Genomic DNA, 20915 nt, shown 5'->3' on the forward strand with positions numbered 1-20915 from the left:
ATGTAGTAGGAATGTCTTGAAACATGGTGAAACCACATTTGGGGTACCATGTGATTTAATTAAAGGATGGATATCTGTTTTTTTTTGTGTTTTGAAACAAACCAATTCTACTTTGTTTAAAGAATAAATCAAATTTCACGTGTATCCTTTTGATAGATTCCATCTACTACACCAAGCATGATGCAAAATAAAAGACAAAGACCTTCCCAATTTGTCTCGCAACGTAATCAACTCATTTGTGAACCTCATTACAAATACTCTGTAATTTTTACTCCAATCCCCAAGGCTGGTGGAAAGATATTCAACAACTTTCAGTTGCAAATTGAATAAGTACGTGAAGATCCACACCACCCCAATTTCACTTCTATCAGGAAGAAGCTCCAGGACTAAAAACTATGACTACCAGGTTCAAGATTCTTCCTGACAACCAGCAGGCTCTTGAACACCACACACTAAACTATGAACTTTGTTGCTCTACGTACTTCAGGCTTTTTGCATTGGTATTGAGGTTTATAATTTATTGACAATTTTTGTTCATTATGTTATCACTCACTACCGTGTTTTCAATCCTGTTATGCTGCTACAAGAGAGAATCTCGTTGTTCCCTTGTTGGTCCACATAACAATTAAACACACTTGACTCGGAAAAAAAATGCAGGGTTACAGAAAAGAGGAGAAAAATGAATGGTAGTTAGAACTTGTTCGAATGCAGAGAACCCAAATAAAACCCAAAGAAAAATGCTTTCCAGATTATTTTATTGGATTTAATTATGAATCCAAGGTATAAGCACGATAAAATAAAGCTGTGTTGCTTAGATTAACTTATTAACACGTAACAGTTTGCAGGTCAGCTCAGCAACCAGTTATGTTAAGCTTGTGGTGCTCACACTGGCCTTGATTCAGACAACAGTCTATAATGTCCAACTATGTTCTTGGTCCGTTGCATGTTACAAAGCAAATTGACACATAATTTATCAGTCTTCAAAAACAGAAAAATATATCAACTAAATGCCAAGCCAGATAAATTAACCTTATGTTTGTACATCAATAAATGGTGATTTTAATGAACTCAAGGAATGTGGAGCAATAAAATGCCATTCAAAACTAGGCTTGATAAAGTATTATGCTCTTATATTCTACACAAACTTGCTTAATCCAAGTAGGTTTACTTCAGAACTTAAATACCTCAACAATAACCTCAAATCCATTGTGCATTGGTAATTATTATTTTAAAAAGCTGGGTTATATCAAGAGCAGCAAACATCCATACTGTTGTTTGTGGTCAGTTTATCAAACTTCCTGTAAGCCAGCTTCAGAAATTTACATTCCTCGAAATTAAGGAAAAAGTGCTAGAAAATTAAATTAGAAAATATATCGCTTCTGTAATGTCTTGTGGTTATTTATCCTTCTCTGAGCTGTACATATGGCATTCTCAACAATATGGAAAACATTTATTAAAGTGTCATTTTTTTAAACTCAGTCACAAGCTTTGTTCATCAATATTTTAACTGTACATTAGTAATGTTACAAGTAAGTGAATATAGATGTTGAGCGTTTTAATCACAACATTAGGGCAACACATCCTTCAAACCAGTCAGAAACCCAATTTGACTTGATGAGCAGAAAAGTGTACATTTCTCCTCCCATATTTCCATCCCCCCCCCCCCCTCCGGACCCCACCCCACACCCCAGTTCATGCACCTGAACACATACATACATAGACACATACACTTAAATCAATCGAAATGATTGTAATTAACACTTTGTGTCAAAGCTGCTCTGAACAAAATCTCAGTAAGTCTCTTCCTTGCTAATGGAAATCATTGATATTTCAGAATGGGAATGGATGCCATACAGGATCTGACCAAATAATAAATCGAGGCAAAAAGTCCTATAAATTCATCTTAACTTGGAATGAACTCCAAGAGGAAATCTTTACTGCAGAATCTCCACTCAAGTTGTGCAGACTGAATAATACAATATAAACTATTTACATTTTCCCCTAAAAAAAAACGACAGCTTACAATATTCACTTAGAGTTTTAAGAGTTGAACAGTAAACCCACTTATTAACCAATTTACTCCTAAATCACTAGCTGATAAATTACGTTCTTGGTACTGACTAGTGAACTCAAATTTTATAAATTTGATACTGAAGATTTCTTTTGCAAACTCCTTATATTTAAATACACTGTTAAGTCACATGGGTTACGACACCTTGTTGGTGATATGGAGTATAAACATGCTAGAACAATAGATCCATTTTATGGAATGATTTGACGCCAAATTATGCTTTCTTTAGCTACCAGTGATACACTTCACAAGTATGTGTCCTGCTCTGTTCCCTCTGAACTAAGGCTTAGTTCAGACTGCTGGAGTGGAGTGTCCTTTATCAACATTGATTGCTTTATATCCTCTGCAATATCCACAGGTTGTGTTGCATACTGTTCATCTTTCAAAATTCTTTTGGTCTCATCGGGAGCCGATCCATTGGCCGTCGGTTCTACTTTTCCTGCCTTTTTCTCCAGTTTCTTCTTTTCCTTCTTCGTACTTTTTTTATCCTTCTTCTTTGAATTGCTGCTGGAATCTGAAGAGGGAGAGACAGGTGGCGAATGTATCACAATGGAGGGCATCTGCACCAAGGCCTTGTGAGAATGTGGCTCTGACTCATTGATGGCTTTGGCACCGTGCAGTCTTGGAGGAGGCTGGTACTTGAGGTCACCGTGCGTATCCTTCCACTTCTTTAACTGAATTAAATGTTCTTTTTCAATCTCTCTTTCTGTGACAGGAAGCTCAATGACCTGTTAAAACACAGTAAAAGCATTTTATTTAATTTTGTACATTCATTGTTTTTATTGCCGAGAATGCTAGGAACCTTGTCTGATCTGTTGATCTGATCTGATTGTCTGATCTGTTGATCACTTCTATCATTGTGTTTTTATGCTGGGAACAATATTTGTTCCCTCCATTTTTCAGATCAGCACTTAAACTGAAACCTTGTCTGGCAGCTAATGTAGTTACAAGTGTCACTGCATCACGTTGAAAACCATTAGTTCTGACCAGTGTTCTGGCCAACATTCATCAGTAACACTAAAACAGATGGGGACACAAGAAACTGCAGATGCTGGAATCTTGAGCAGAACACAATGCTGGGGGAACTCGTTGGGCCAGGAAGCATCTATGGAGGGAATAGGCAGATATTTCAGTCAAGTCCCTTCAAGTCTGAAGAAGTGTCTCAACCCAAAACATTGTCTGTCCCTTTCCCCCACACAGATGCTGCCTGACCTGCTCAGTTCCTCAAGTGCTGTGTTTTCATTAAAACAGATGGTCACTTTATTGTACAAATGTTCTTTGCTGCAAAAAACTTAACACAAAGTCATGATAGGTGTCATACATATGCATTTTTCTTTAATAGGGACATAAAGATACTGAAGATGCTCTATAGGGAGGTTGCACGAAAGGCCACTGGGTCATAGGGCTCGACGCACGGAGCCGCTAAATCCAACTGGAAGACATCCGTCACTTCCGGTATATGTTATTAATGCTAGAAACGCCTACTTTCCTACCTGTTAAAAACCGCCAAAATGTTGGATTTTTGCGCTGAAAAAAAATTGTGGGTCGGGGTAAGTGTGAGAGGCATGTACCCAACTTTAGAATTCCAAATGTGAAGCGTAATGAAGGTATAGAGAAGTGAGAACTGAAGGGACTACAGCAGCTAAAGTGCTTGGTAAACATTGAAAATATTGGGAATTAATGCGTTTGCTCACTGCATTTCATCAAGTAAGGCATTATTTGTGTTTTTTCTTGATTCCTTTGGTATCTAAAAATTCTCAGGTGATAAATCTGGCTGTAATTTTTTCTTCAGATGCGTTTTCATTTTGTATGTAAAAACCCACGAGAACCAAGGGCTATTTAAAAAAAATTACAGCCAGATTCATCACTTCTGAAACTTTTTAGATGCCAAAGGAATCAAGAAAAAACACAAATAATGCCTTACTGTTGATGAAATGCAGTGAGCAAACGGCCAATGTTCGCCAAGCACTGGCTGTTGTTGTCCCTTCAACTCTCGTTTTGATCAACCGTCATTTCTCCTCTTTTGGAATTGGAATTTTGAAGTATGCTAAATGTCTCACACACTTTCAGCGGGTTTTAACGGGCCCGCTATGCTGGAAACAATGGTAAGTGCCTACCTGCAGTTCATCGCGTGTAATCCATTTGTAGTAGCCTAGCAACAGTACGGGTCATGGGTCGTGGCCCCACTGCCGTGAAACCTCCCTAAAGGTCATAGCCGTCAGGAATGATCTTATAGGGTGTGGTTCTTCGAAAAGACTGAGTGATGATAGAAATTTTTGAAATCGTGAAAGGATTTGTTTGGGTGGAATTAGAGAAAGCTTTAGGGTGGGGAAAGAAAACATAACTAGGTTCAGTTGGCCACAAAATGTCGGTTTGTGTCTTTTTTTTGTAAACCAGCATCTGCAGTTCCTTGTTTCTACGGAATAAATAATGAATTTAGTTTGGAGATACAGCATGGAAACATGCCCTTCAGCCCACACCGACCATCAATCATTAGTTCTGTATTATCCCACTTTCTCATCCACTCCCGACACACTGGAGGCAATTTTACAGAGGCCAATTAACCTAAAAACCCACGTCTATGGGATGTTGGAGGAAACCAGAGCGTCCGGAGGAAATCCACAAACTCCACACAGACAGTACCAGAGATCAGGATCGAACCCGGATCGAATGAGCTTTGAGGCAGCAGTTCTACCACCTGTGCCACCCTAATCGTGGGGTGTTAGTGCGTGCTAATCAAATCTAGTGCACTGCATTGTGTTCAGTGTGGTCTCCAATATTGGAGACAAACACAGATTGGGTGATCACTTCCCATTGAGTCTGTTAGGATGATTTTAAGCTTCCAGTTGTCTGCCATTTTTAATTCTCAATCCCACACCAACCTACCTGCAGCTCCTCCCACCGGCATGGTAACCAACATAAACCAGAACATCTCACCCCATTTCTTCAAAGTGGCTTGCTAGTGGTCAATACTCAGGCTCCCTATCCGATCTGTGTTAACGCATCAGCATTATAGGCTTTGTCTTCACCTCGATCCTCCTCCTGATTCTTTCCCCCAACTGTAAACCCTTCAATCATCTACCCACCCTCCCCCCCCCAAACCAAATTGAGAATGTGTCCCTAACTAAAAATGTCTGATTTTTCTTTCCACAGATGCTGCGGAGTGCTTGGATCATTTCTGTTTTTGTTTCAAATTGAACAGTAATTTTTTTCTTTTGAGTTCATATCCACCACATGAAGACAAAATATAATCCTCAGACCTTAAGGATGTTAAAATGCAATCAGGCGAAAAGAGGACCCAAGTTTCTAATCTAAAATTCAAGCTGTTCAAAATGTTCCGTCTCCTTGAGAGTTGGTCATTTCTGCCCAGCCACATCTTAGATTTCCATTAAAGACCCCAGATGGCTGTGGTATGTGCTGGGAAGGTGCCAATAAAACAGCAAAGGCTCTAGACATTTCCATACTGATATAGTGTGTACTGTACAAAAGGTTATATTGTGTAATGGATAAATAGGACGGTTTTTCTAATCGTTACCATACGCTAAGTAGGTAACAGAGACAACATTTAGGCTGGAGTACATTTAACTACTTTCTGCAGAGAGAAAAGGTGCTTGTGCAGACCGAGGATAATACAAAAGGATAATTCTATTACTGCAGATTTCTAATCCGATTAGCTTTCAAAAACAATTAAATTGTGACCTTGTTGTTGGAACGACTTGGCTCTGAGCCGTTAAAGTTAGCAGTGCTCTTTAGTAGACAAAAAGGTGCCAGTGTATATATCAATTAAAAATTCAGCTACATTTATCAACAATTTTTTTCCATCAATATACCCACTCTGCAGTTTTGATTTGTGACCGATCAACTAATTTAATAAACTAATAACACAAAAATATTAAACTATTTAAAATGGTAATTTCAAAATCTAGTTTTTAATTAGATGCGGGTACGCCATATGCATACCGTCTTAAACAAAAGTACTGGTTTAAAGTACTGAGTGTAAATAATGGAAGTTAGAATTAATTTGCCAGTTACTAAAAGGGAAATAATACTAAAAGCCTAACCTTCAATCCTTATCACACAATTTTTCGGCAGCACCTTTGGAAGAAAACTCACTCCCAAAATGGTAGCTGGTATATTCAGTCTTCAGTCCTCTGCAATAGTTGCCAGTTATTGGATTGTCATCTGGAGGTGATTGCCAAGAGGTCTTTTGGATTGATCTGGCTTTTGCCATAGCATTCAATCAGAAGCAAATTCAATCAGGCAAGATCCCAAATCGTATCAGGGTACTAAATTATGCTACATTGGTGGTGTATTTTTAAAAATATTTTATGCTTTAAAGTGACAATGAATTCTGAAAGGATTAAAATATGAAATAATGAGCCATAGAGCACAATACTCTAGCTTTCAGACCTGGTGCTTTACTGAACACCAGGCCTCGAAGACGGTTTGTTTAGTTTAGTTTACAGAGGTGTGGAAACAGAATCTTCAGACCACAGAGTCCTCGCCAGTGTTTCCACTTTGATGGAAATTACCCGAAATTCAGGCTAATTCTGGTTGGCTTTGGGTAATTTTAGGGAAATTGAATAATTTCAGGAAATTTCCCCATCTGGCCCACGAAGGGGTGTAAAGATAATACACACAGCACTGCCGGTTTGGCGCTCAAAGGTTTAAACAGAGCGCTGTCAGAATTTAAACAAAAAGCTGTCGGCTGCAGCTCTATGGGTTCTAAATATAGCGCTACCGGTTGCAGCGCTATGAGCTTTAAACATAGCGCTTTGGCCACAGCGTATGGGTCACAGACTGTTCGGGAAAATTCTCGTATAACAACGAGTCTTTGGAATTCTCTTTCTCATTGGAAGTTGAACCTTTGATTATTTTTCAGGCAGTGGTAGAATTCTGGATAAAAGTTACCAGTGGCGGTGGGATTGCAGTTACATCGGGATTGGCCTTAATCTTACAGAATGGTGGGTGCGCTCAAAGGAGAGTGGGAGGGAGGTAGGGGAGAGAGAGAGAGAGGGAGAGAGGGAGAGAAAGAGAGAGACGGAGGGAGGGGGGAGAGCAGAGACTGAGACACATGAGAGCAGGTTGAAAAAAATGAAGACAACGAAAGCTGCCTTGCATAACACTGTAACACTAAGTGAGTAACAGAAGCAGGCAGATGTCTACTTCACTGCAAAATCTCCTCAAGGTACGTTTACATTGAAGAAGTTCTCCCTATCTCCGAAGACAGTTTAGCAAACTCCTCTCTCACTGCACGCCCCCCCCCCCCCCCCCCCCCCCCCCCCCCCCCCCGCCATCCCTCCAACTCTCCCACACCCTACTGCCTGTAGTGGCCATTGGGCCTGTTTTGCACGTCATTGATGATGGTATGTGTCTTTAAATTTGACTGCCTGTTATATTGTGGGTGGGATTTATGACGTGTTTTTGGGCGTGTTTGGAGCTAAGATGCTTGCGCAGAAGTTTAGTTTTTAGTGTAATTTGGAGAACGCAGGAAGAAGGTTAACCCTTCAACCATGCGGGAGCATGCGGGATCATGCCAGTACCTGCGAGATCATGCAAGTTTTAAAGGAGATCATGCCAGTGTTACGGAGACACGAGGAGTATTCTAATGTTTAAAATAACAAGCTGGAGTTCGATGAAGATTGGAGTAATGAAATTTGGATGTATCTTACTGTTTTCTATCAACAATAAAGCATTTATTCATCAAAAGACTGTTTTTTTAAGCCATATTTGTGAAGAAGCTCTGAAGGTCTCTGTGAGCCAGCTTGTATGCGTATCGAAGATATTCCCCTTATCCCTGCGCATCCTTTCAGCGACTAGGGAATTTCCAGAAAGATATGAAAATCTGCCGCTACACTGTCTCCGCCTCTTCCTTTCTTTTTCCCGCCCTCCGACCTCAGTCTGAAGAAGGGTCTCGACCCTATTCCTTCGCTCCATAGATGCTGTCTCACCCACTGAGTTTCTCCAGCATTTTTGTCTACCTTCCAGCATCTGCAGTTCTTTCTTAAATGGTGTAGTTACATAGATCTGTTTTGCCTTGTTCTTCGTGTTAACATGTGTCCGTGAAAAGAAATAGCACGCAGGAAGCATTTTTGAAAATTTCAGGAAATACCATCAAATTCCAGGAAATTTGAGATTCTATTTCAGGAAAAAAAAAATTGAAGTGGAAGCACTGGTCCTCGCCAACCAACGATCATCTGTACACTAGTTCTATCCTACACACTATGGACAATTTACAGAAACCAATTAGCCTACAAGGATTGTGGGAGGAAACCGTAACACTCTGGAGAAAACCGACACGATCACAGGGAGAACGTACAAACATGTTACAGACAGCACCCATAGACAGGATTGAACCCAGATCTCTGGCGCTGCAAGGCAGCAACTCTACCACTGCACCGCACTGTGATGCTGAACATTTTTATTCTACAAAACAAAGACAAACCAAAAACATCTTATTCATTATCACATTGTAATCTGTAGAATCCCACTGTGCACAAAAATTGTTTGCAACATTTCTGATATTACAATAATAGTTCTTCAAAAAAAAAAAAAATTCTTCTAAAATACTGCATTGGCTGTAAACTACTTTGGGATGATCGGTGGATGAGAAAAACGAATCATATTTTTTGAGATTTCACCTGCACGTGCAGATCGGATAGTAACCACTTTCCTTCCAAGTTGCACGATATGTCATAAAACACAAACATGCCCTTTGTCCACCATGCCCACATATATTCTAATCCTATCTTGCAGTACATGGCCCACAGCCTTCAATGCCGTGGCATTTCAAGTCCTCATCTAGATACTGAAATGTGCTGGGAGTCTCTGCCTCCATCGACGTCTCCAGCCAGCATGCTCCAGATTCCAAATGTCCTTCTGCTCCAAAACAATTCTTTTTGGACCTCTTTACTCCTGACCTAAAAATCTGTGCCCCCTCATTTTAGACATTACTGCCACAAGGAACATATTGAAGAATTTGAAGCACCGTAACTTCAAATAGCAATGGCCAAAAATTCCATGAGTAGCTCTGTTAGGAAGTTGCAGTAGCTGTCTGATAAACGTTGGCCGTGGTGAAGTGCTCAGAGAATCTAAATTATGATCCGAGACAACACAATTTGAGCAGGTCACACTGTGGATGCAGAGATGGTTCTAACATTAGAAACAAGGAACTGCAGATGCTGGCTTATACAAAAAAGTGTTGGGAGTAATTCAGCAGGCCGGGCAGCATCTCTGGAGAACATGTTTTGGGTCAGGATCATTCTTCAGACTCAGAAGGGTCCCGGCCCAAAATGTCACCCGTCCATTTTCTCCAGAGATACTGCATGACCTGCTGAGTTACTCCAATGCTTCGTCTCTTTAGTTCTAACATTAGTTAAATTGCGGTTAATACCGGATCATAGATAGCGACAGAATGCATGGTATGGCAGATCTGCACCCACACCCAATGGGATTGTTTCTAAAGATAACAAAGTACACTGCAGCATTTGGATAGATTATTGGAGGCAAAGTTCTTCCCAATTGCATGAAAGGCCTGGCAATCATCCGAAATGCCGCGACCACAACTCTGGTGAACCATCACGATCATATGTCTAGAACAGGCAGGAAATGTGTCGATACGCACACTGAGAACAGCTGTGAAAGCACAAAAATGGGAAACGTGGGGGAGTGCAAACTTCCTTAGAACCCGTTACACAGCGCACTGGAACAACTGTTTGATGTAGGAGTTTCAAAACAATTATAATTATCTACACTCACTAGTGAAATGACCAATACAAATGAGTTCCCGACTTTGCATTCATGCAAGTTCACTTTCAACCATTGGATGTGGAGTTTGGTGACAATGCCAACATTTATCTCCTCTCTTGACCTGGTTAGGATATTAAACAGCAACTTAAGAGTCAACTAGACTGATGGATTTGGAGTCATATATTAAGGCTCACTGGAAGATTTCTTCCCTGAAGGACGTTAGATGCATTTCTACAACAATCTGATCAATAACTTTATATTGATCTAGTAATATAAAGGTTATGTGACTATGATGACGAGGTTTATGTATGGAAAGAATGCATGAATACCTCATGACGCATATAAAATAAACTAATCACACCTGCCTGCCTGGAGTTGCTGCCTTACAGCGCCAGAGACAGAGTTTGACCCTGGCGACAGGTGTTATCTGTACGGAGTTTGTACCTTCTCCATGTGACCACATGGGGTTTGTCCGGGTGCTCCGGCTCCCTCCATGTTCGGGTTTGTAGATTAATTTACTTTTTGTAAATTACCCCTAGTGTGTAGGATAGAACCAGTGTACGGGCTGGTTGGCGTGGACTCGGTGGGCCAAAGATCCTGTTTCTATGCTGTATCTCCAAAACAAAAACTTTTCTCCATTAATTAATTTTGCAGCTCCAATTAAAATATTTACTAATAGCACAGATGCTAAGAGTTTTCTTCTGAGCTCAGCAGTTGTCTCATTTCAGCAAATTTTTAACTTTGATTTTAATCTTTTTTGTGGAGTCATGCAAATTCATCATTGACTGAACCTCACTCCTCACTTTAAATTTGAGGACGTGGCTTGATGCAGCCATTCCAGACATAAAGATGAAACTAGTATTTTCATTAGCGATTGCTCAGGTATCCCAACCCTAGTTTCTAGGACGTCATTGCTAGGTGTGTCTGCAGTTGGTGTATTTTGTAATTAGATATTGCTTTTTGGAATGTTGTACATCAACTTGTTCGACGTGCTCACCATACATTCCTGAACAAAATTGACAAACTAACGAAAAATGTTTGCAGCACCAAAATGGCTGTATGTTTACCCAAAGTGAGGGACTTATTTAAAAAGTATTTTTTCCAGCAGGTCATGTCCAAAAATATTCAGAACTCCACTCCAGCTCATGGATTGAATCAGTTTAGTTTAAAGACACAGCTTGGAAATATGCCCTTCGGCCATCCAAATCCACGCTGAGCATCAATCATGTTGTGTGGCGCGAGTCTGAAGAAGGGTCGACCCGAAACATCACCTATCCATGTTCTCCAGAGATGCTGCCTGACCCGTCGAGTTACTCCAATACTTTGTGTATTTTTTTCACCTGTAATTCCACCTTGTCATTCACTTCCTACACGCAATGAGCAATTTGCAAAGGCCAATTAACCTGCAAACCCACACGTCTTTGGAATGTGGGAGCAAACCACAGCACCCGGAAGAAACCAAAGACATCACAGAGAGAACGTGCACCCAAGATTAGGATTGAACCTGGGTCTCTGGTACTGTGAGGCAGCAACTTTACCAGCCAAAGACACTTTATATTGCACTCAAGCAACAAGTCTAAGTCTAGACACAAAATGCTGGAGTAACTTTGCGGGACAGGCAGCATCTCCGGAGAGAAGGAATGGGTGGCGTTTCGGATTGAGACCTTTCTTCAGACTTTGAGTCTGACATTTCAGACAAGCAATGAGTCTAAGTCTACACAAGAATCACCAACTCTTTAAGGAAAGAATATAAAAGCTTTGGCAATAGTTGCTCTAAAGTAACAGTAGAAGCACCACCATAACGTATTTTTAATATTTAAGTACAATATATGAATGCACATCACATAAACATTTATAACATAACCATAAACTCAAGGAATGCCTTGAAAAGAGGAAGGTAATCAACCAAAAGAAAGGTGTTGTACCGAAGATCCCGACACAGGTCAGAGAAGAAGAACTCGGGCAAGTAAGATTTTGTTTAAATTAAGATATTGGGATTTTGATAACCCAAAGTTACAAAGAAGGTGAAAGGTAGGAGAAAATGAAACACCCGTACTTGACTAATCCAACAGGGGCAAAGGCAGACAACTTGGCCGAGGTGGAAATTTATAGTTTTGATAACAAAGAGTACAGCGCCAGAGGCCAAGAACGGGGCAAAAACAACGCCAAGGTTGCAAATAGACTGGTTCATCCTCAGACAGTGGCCAGGGACAAGAATGGAGCTAAGTAGCTGGGGGGGAAAAATCTGGTGATGACTGAATGCAATAGTCTTGATAGTTATTTGGTGAAAATTTGTGCTCAATACTTATACGTCAGACAGACTAGCTTTGTGATGAGGGGTTGGGGTGGTTGTGATCAATGCGATGCAAAATCAGAATTGGAATCAAATCTTATTACCAAAGGCAAAGGCAAACAACAATGATGGAAGGACAGAGGGCAGTGCAGAAATGGAAGCGAGTCTCAAAGATCCCTTGGGACTTTGGAAGTAACAAACAGAATTAGAAATAAATGCCAATGTCTAGTTTTCTGGCTACAACAGCATAGGTAGAAATTGTTCTGTTTAGCTGGCCAATAGAAACACACAGAAAAATGCTACCAAATACAAATTTGCCAACTAGAAAAACGTATTCATTTTATTTCGAGTGATTGGCCTCGTTCATAAAACAAACCAATTCCTCATCCTAACTATTCAGCGTTTTCTTGTTAACCTAGAATCCAGCAGTTTATCTTTAAAATAAACTGATTAAACAGTAATTTCTAATACATAATACATCAATCTGACACTACATGCGGTTTAGTTTAGAGATACAGCATGAAAACAGGCCTATCTAGTCCACACTGACTATCAATCATCCATACACACAGTTATCCCATTCCTACATTTAGGGGCAATTTACAGAAGCCAATGATCCTACAAACGTCTTTGGGATGAGCACCCAGAGTAACCCCACACAGTCATAGGGAGACCGTGCAAACTCCACACAGTTAGCACCTGAGGTCAGGATCAAATCCAGGTCTCTTGCACTGTGAGGCAATAGCTCTACTGCTGTGCACCTTGTAAACATTACCTTGTTATCTCATTTTTTTAAAATATAAATGGAGATATGCAGAACGATAAAAACGAAATTGTAAATTATTTAGGCATGATATCCACAGAAACAAATTCCTATTAAAGTTATCCCAGCACTAGCATAATTTAGATCAACTTAAATTTGGGTATAATATAAAGAATTAACCTGCGAGTAATTGCTGATTCTGTTGTTAAGCTACAAATAAACCCCAAATAGATCTGTAACAAATGTAATGTTACTCAACAGGTTAAGTTGTTTTAAATCAAAACAAAACCCTCTGCACAGAAATAGGCTACATCAGCAACAATCAACAGCTTTCTGAAAGACAGTAACATTTAAAGGACTTCCTATACAAGATAAAATTAATAAAAGTAATTTCCTTTTCTGATTACACAAGGGAAATTTACAAACCAAGGAAATATACAAGTGCTACAATAAATCCATTGGAAAAAGTCCATTATTATTGACCCTCAAAACAATTTGGCACAACACACTTGCATCATCATGTCAATTTTTTACCAGAAAACGTTGCCAAGGTCTAATAGAAGCAAATCCAAACTTCCTTTACTGGAATGTCAGAGCATCATAAGTTCTCCAGAGCTTCACAACTTCTTGGAGAGAATTTGGCCATTCAGCCCATCAAGTCTACTCTGCCATTCAATCATGGATGATCTATCTTTCCCTCTCAACCACATTCTCATGCCTTCGCACCATAGCCCACCAACACCCTTACTACCCTCCATGTCTGGACTTCCAGTCCAAGGTGAAGCCTCGATCTACTGGGATTACTCAGATCTTTGCCGGTTCAAAGTGGAAATGTGGTGAATAGGAGAGTTGAGGGGAGGGGTTAGGTGAAACCACAGCAAGCCAGTCACTTTAATTGTTTTAAGGCCCATAGGGTAGTGAAGAGGGACTAACATGCCAGCCAACAGGAAAAATCAGGCATCCACATAATTTTCTGGCTTTAGACTTGAGATACAGCGCAGAAACATGCCCTTTGACCCCATACACTGGTTCTATCCTAGACATGAGGGACAACTTTACAGAAACCAACAAACCTGTGTCTCTTTGGAGCGTGGGAAGAACCCCAAGCACCCATAAAAATCCCAGGCAGTCACAGGGAGAATGTACAAACTTCATACAGACAGCACCCGTAGTCAGAACCTGTAGTATCTGGCGCTGTAAGGCAGCAACTCTGCCACTTTATCGCCCACTGGCAAGGTGTAGTAAGTGGTGGTCCACAGGGATGATATGTTAAATGCCACAGCAGGCACCTGGTCCTGTTCCTAATGTACATTTGTATAATCTTCCCCTGCACTCTGTGGCCTCAAGTGTTGCTTGCTTTGTTCTTGCATAAATTTCTTTCAACACACTAATTTTGGTCTTCCTGACAATGTCAACACCTACCCATACACCCCTCTCTCTGGTCGTTGTCCAAATCAGTGCAAGACAATGTATAACCTCGAGTGTCCGACTTGACTTTAAATGGAACGTCCAACGTCATATCTTCTCTCCACAGGACATCCTCCTTCCAAAGATAGACAATCTGAAGAAGGGTCTCGACCAAAAACATTACCCATTCTTTGTGAGATGACCCACTGAGGCACTCCAGCACTTTGTGTCTATCTTTGGTATAAACCAGCATCTGCAGTTCTGTGTTTCTACATCGTCCTTCCAATCCTCCATAACAATGATCTTCAATGGCCTTCAGCAAACGGTTGATGATCTCCTCCTTGCTCGCACTGCCTCCAGACAAGACCATTTCCAGCCTCTCCTGGGAACGCCTCCCACCTCGTCCCCTCTGTAAACCCAAGCTCATCCTGTACTAACTTTCAACATGCATCTTCCTTTTAAGATGCTTCTTAATTCTTCTCCTTTGACCAAGTCTACAGCCATTATTCGCAATACTTCCTTTAATGGTGGTCACATTGCTTCCGTTGTATTGTATTGTACCGTTTCAGAATGCAACAAAACGGCAGGTGCTGGAAACATTCAGGATGTTAACGGCTCCCAATGACAGGCTCTTGATCTGAAATGTTAACAGTTCCCTCTCTAGTGATGCTGCCGAAATCCAACGTGTTAAAATGAACGTACACAAAAAAGCTGGAGAAACTCAGCGGGTGCAGCAGCATCTATGGAGCGAAGGAAATAGGCAACGTTTCGGGCCGAAACCCTTCTTCTGTTTTGTGATATTAAGCATACTATCTAAGATCAAGTCCTTGATATAATATTGGACCAATATCTTCCCCATACTAATCAACATGTGGTGCCTTAAATGTCACTAGCTTAGCTATCTCTCCCCCCCCACAGCAAATATCTGATGAGATGTCATACATTTTCAACACACCTGCATCAAGATTGTTTCACTGTGGATTGCAATCGATATTACAATAAGTATGAATTATTCCGTCATGTAACATTCCGATATAAAAAAATTATGATCAGTTTTATTACCTCTCGAACAAGAAAAGCTTCTTGCATATATCTGGGATCAATGCCACGAAGCTTTTCCATCGTCTCGTATTGGCCCTGACATTTCTTCAGTTTGTCTGATGAGCCAAGAGTGTACTTCAGCAGAATGAGGCCAACACGAAATATCACTTTTACACCTGGATAGAACAAAAACAAAAGAAAGTGGCAATTGACCGAATTCATAGCATCAGGAACATTAGGCTCTATTAAGCAAACAATTTGCATTATATTAGGCGTCTGACAAACGATGCAAGGAACAGTGTTTAAGAGGGAACTGCAGATGCTGGAGAATCGAAGGTTACATAAAAAAGCTGGAGAAACTCAGCGGGTGCAGCAGCATCTATGGAGCGAAGGAAATAGGCAACGCTTCGGGCCGAAACCCTTCTTCAGACAAGGAACAGAATTGTTTTCAAACCTGGAACTTCTGCCTAGTCATTTCATTTTTTTGCAAAGTTACTGCATTGACTAACCTCAAGCAGATTTCAAGAGAATATAGAAAATAAGGTAAAGTAATGTTATTAAACTTTAAACATCTTGTACTAAATATTACACCCTTTATTCCGTATCTATGGAAACTATGGATAGCTTGATTGTAATCATGTAGAGTCTTTTGGCTGACTGGCATAGCACACAACAAAAAGATTTTTGCTGTACCTCAGTACATGTGACAATAATAAACTAAACTAAAGGAACAAAGATAGTGCTCTTTCCTGCAAATGATTAAGGGATGTGTCTTTGCATTCATAATTTTGAACGAGACTTCAAAGTAGTCTGCAAAAAGCATTGCAGAAGAAGTGCAGAAAAAGAATCTGCTCCTGCTAAATGCAAACAATCATGATTTCACTTTCTCCTTCCCACCCCTCCCACCATCAGTCTGAAAAAGGGTTTCGGCCCGAAACGTTGCCCATTTCCTTCGCTCCATAGATGCTGCCTCACCCGCTGAGTTTCTCCAGCACTTTTGTCTACCTTCGATTTTCCAGTATCTGCAGTTGCTTCTTGAACATTTTGTCTACTCCACCGCGATATCTCCTCAAGGTATGCCTACTTTTCTGCTCCTCCCTCCGAAGACAGTTTTACAACCTCCTCTCTGACTGCACCCCCTCTGTACCTTTCTTCTTCCAGCCCCCCCCCCCACCCCCCACCCAACATCAGTCTGAAGAAGGATTTCGGCCGGAAACCTTGTCTATTTCCTTCGCTCCATAGATGCTGCCTCACCCGCTGAGTTTCTCCAGCACTTTTGTTTACAATCAAATTCATTTCTTATTAGAAAAGGAAAACAGGATTTCAAAGTGATTTCAGCAATTAAAAGATGTTCATTAAATAAACTCTGCTCTAAGTTGTCAACAACCCTTCATCTAAACTAATCAAAATTAATCACTAAATGTTTTGAGAAATACCCTCTTGGAACACTATTATTGCTATTTAAAAGGAAATCTAATTTTATACTTACAGTGCTGCTTGTAGGTCTTTCAGCGAGACAAGTGCTTAGCATTATCACTCGCGGTTCTTGGCCAAACGTTCAAATGCACTCAAGATTACTGATCTCTAGCCATATTACATTGCATCAAGAGTTAGGTGTCAAATGTGTTAGAAGCGTTAATATATAGTAAATAATGCAATATTGTATTAATTACCTACCTTCATAAAAGAACATGTCCCAAATTCTCAGCACCGACACCCATGGTAAAGTTCTTGAAAAAGCACACATGAACCACTCGGTCATGTAGAGGATGGGGTCAATTTTGTACTTGTTAAGGTGCTTATACGCTGCTGTTGAAACCTTGCGCAACAAGGCAAAGAAGATCTCCCCATCCAACTGAACTGCTTCCTGAAAACACATCACAAAATGTATGAAGTAGCCCATTTCTCTCCGAAAATGCCTGGCGTGACACAATTCTAAATAACATTTGCACTCAAGCCTTTAATCCATTGCCTTAATTTGATCAGTCAAGAAGGGTCCCAACCCAAAATGTCACCCACCCATGTTCTCCCGGGATACCGCCTGACCTGTTTTGTTACTACAGCACTGTCTTTTATTCCCTAATTTGAACCACTTATATAACTAATCCTTAGAATTCTGTACAAATTGCACTCAACTTCAATTTGCATGTTGTTAATGGAGCAATTATAAACACAGAACAAGTGTATTCCAAGCTAGACATCAAATATCTTAATGGTTAATCATATAATAAGTTTACTTGAAAGCCAAAATTGGTGAGTAACTGGCAATGTATTCTTTAACTCAATTCTCAACTTGTTCTAAGGCAGTCCCAGCCTTACAACCAGCCAGAAAGTAAAAGAAAAGAGAATTTCAGCTGGAAACTACATCGTGAATAAGAATGATAAGGATTCTTGTAAGCAAGTGTCATTGGGCTAGAAAGAGGTATGATAAGTGTGGTTTCAGTCAGCCAGTTATCATAATAATGAACTTTAATACGTAGTTACATTGACTATTTTCAAAGTTCAAAAATAGATTTTGTGAAAATAATGCACACAAGGATCTGAACACTATATTTTGAACCTTGCACATGAGAAATTAACCCTTTTAATATTGAAACATTTCAAAATCTGTACCTATTCTCTTATTTTAAAGATGTGCATTGGATCTGGAAATTGTTCATGCTCTAAATCACTAGGGGTGGCAGTGGCACAGCTGGTGGAGTTGCTGTCTCACAGCACTAGAAGCCAGTGTTTGATCCTGACCCCGGGTGCTGTCTGTGAGGAGTTTGCACGTTGTCCGTGACCGCATGGGTGCTCTGTTTTAATTCTATATCCGACAAACATGTGGGTCTGTAGGTTAATTGGCCCACTGTAAATTGCCCCTTGTGTAGCGAATGGATGAGAAAGTGGGACAACATAAAACTAGCATGAATGGGTGATCTATAGTCAGTGTGGACTTGGTGGGCTAAAAGACCTGCTTCCAGGCTGTGTCTTTCAATCAATCACCAATTCTTTCAGAAGTAGTATGGAAATCTACACTGCCAAAATGAGTTTCCTGCCATGGTGGTTTTGATTATAAAATTGAAAGGTTTTTCAAAAATATACTGGTCTCATTTCTGAGAGTTGAGGTCTGATTACAGATTACACAAATTTAAACAATGTCAATTCATGGTTCAAATAACCATTCACAGCTGCTAAAATAATTATAATCGAGAAACATTAATGAGATATTCAAAATCTTGAAAGAGGGCCTTGTGTTCCAAGGCAGGGTGGAAGATTGCAACCTTCACGTGGCCCGCCCTGTTTCGACTAATGCAATCAACTCGACGTGCACAAATGGAAGATCAAATAGAACAAGTTTTCCAACAACTTTAGGCTGTGCACGCCACATGAAAGAAGAAGAAGAAGGAGAAGAAGAAGAAGAAGAAGAAGAAGAAGAAGAAGAAGAAGAAGTGTTCCAAGGCAAGCATTTAGAAACTAGGGAAGAATGCTGAAGAGGGTTAAAATGCAGAATTTCATCCCACAACCAGTTGCTTGAAAGTCCACAACATTTTACACTAATATACACCATCTTATACCAAAAGGGTGCAGGTCCATTTGTAAAGCTTAACTATGATTTTGCTGAGGCAATACAACATTCTAAGAGGAGGTCAATGGAAGCTCAAATATAGAGAAAACAATTCATGCACCACAAAAGGGCGGCACAGTGGCACAGCTGGTAGAGCTCCTGCCGCACAGCACCAGATTTGATCCAGCCCTCAAGAGGCTGTCTGTGTGGAGTTTGCAAATTAACAGAGACACCGTGGGTTTCCTCCCTGATCCCAATGATGTGCACATTTGTAGATTAATTGGCCTCTGTAAATTGCCCCTAGTGTGCGGGGAATGGGTGTGAAAATGGGATAACATGAATTAGCGTGAATGAGTGATTGATGGTCAGTCAAATCACCCAATTACATTTACTGCCAAGTTCATGCATTAGTAAAGCTGCTTGTGTGACATAGCAAAGGACTTCCAGCAACTGTGGAATTGCACTGCACAGAGTCAACGTCTTTAGGACAAGTATGTAGAAAATGGAACACAGCACATAAATGTGTGTTGTCCTTCTGCAGTGTTGCAGAAGTAGAACTGTGATGAAATACATTTGAGAGCCAAAATCCAACAAACAGCCAAATTAACAAAGTGGCACTTTTATGTGACTAGCAACTAGATCCTTCAAGAATAAAATGATGTTAATATCAGTGGAATTTGCAAGTATTTGAGGCACTAAGACAACCTCTTGACAATCAGACATTTCATCTCATTTATTGAGCTTTTATGGCGATCCAGGCAGTGTATTAGTTTCTCACAGGGGATTTCTGCACAATGCCACTACTGTATACGACATAATACACTCTAGCTGAAAGAAAAGTTTTAGCAACAGGGGCTGGAGTGGCACTGTCAGAGCAAAGCTAAGCTCCTTCATGATGGAAAACAGCAGAACAGAGATGCTGCCAAATTAATAGATAAAGGCAACTGTATCTAGCAACTAGTCTTGGGAAACAAAATCTAAACCGAACAGTAAAACCTTAAAGGCCAAGAAATGTGCAACAGCTAAGTGTTTGCACAAATGAAGGTTAAGGATTGAATTCCACCCTCAGTAGCACGTTTGTCTGGGGCATTGGGAAGGTAAAGCAAGCAGAAAATAACCACTCAGCTAAACTTACAGTAGACAAAAGATATTTCAGTAATATTCTTAAAATTAAATTAAAACTACAGGCTGTCAATGTGAAATCAATATTACACATCTGAACTTTTTACCTGCAGCATCACACAAGGTTTTTAAATACTTTTTTAGATCTGTCATTTTGCAGCTTTCTTTTTAAAAAAAATGGAAGTACAATTCTGGAATACACCTCAAGTCACACGAATAAAAGCTTCACTTTTTCTTAATAAAAGATGTAGATTGTCACATTTCTATGACGTGCAAATTTCTGATTAGTCAAATTAAAGCAATGCCAGCGACACAAAAGTGCCACTTTGCGAAAGCTCCCCTCGCTGTAAAGTGCTTCGCTACAGTCACCGACTACCAGTGGTTAATGACTGGAGAAAATTCATACCTCGATCCATTGAAGTTCAATTGGAGAAGGACAATAGAGAGCAGATTTACAAACCAAATCCCAAGATTGTACTTCATTTACAAATCAACTTTTTACTGATTTTAATAAAATTAGCGCCAGGAAGCTACCATCAATGCACTATAGCTTTCCCCACTGTTATGCTCTTGAATGGACCTCTCGTATGACAACGTTGAATTTCCAATCTCCCTATCCGCCTCATTGTAGCCCTTGCACTTTTTTTAATCTGCACTCTTTCTGGCTATAACACAATATTCTGCATTGTTTCCATTCTCTTGTGTGCTGATTGTTGTACTCATGTATGGTATAATCTGCCTGGATAATATGCAAAAAGATGTTTTATTGTATCACGGTATATGTGACAATAAACCAATACATCAAATAGGGTACGCAAAGGGTGCATATTCTGACTATTTCTTTATGATACATATATTCAGTTACATTGGAATAGCACATCTAGTTATTGTGCATGGCTACAAAACAAATCCTCACCATTTT

At 40.1% G+C, this 20915-nt stretch overlaps 1 protein-coding gene across 1 annotated transcript in view; it reads right to left on the reverse strand.

Annotated features, from left to right (window-relative positions):
• Window positions 1-738: 738 nt before the first annotated feature.
• tbc1d10ab (TBC1 domain family, member 10Ab) overlaps window positions 739-20915 on the reverse strand; it is a 77035-nt gene continuing 56858 nt past the window's right edge. The window contains exons 7-9 of the mRNA XM_055655828.1: window positions 17002-17191; window positions 15346-15500; window positions 739-2799 (exon numbers count right to left, since the gene is read on the reverse strand). Coding sequence (XP_055511803.1) covers window positions 2317-2799; window positions 15346-15500; window positions 17002-17191 — 828 coding nt within the window. The 3' untranslated portion in view covers window positions 739-2316. The remainder of the gene's footprint in view (window positions 2800-15345; window positions 15501-17001; window positions 17192-20915) is intronic.

This window comes from Leucoraja erinacea, chromosome 25, assembly GCF_028641065.1.
Source record: "Leucoraja erinacea ecotype New England chromosome 25, Leri_hhj_1, whole genome shotgun sequence".
Classification (NCBI taxonomy): Eukaryota; Metazoa; Chordata; class Chondrichthyes; order Rajiformes; family Rajidae; genus Leucoraja; species Leucoraja erinaceus.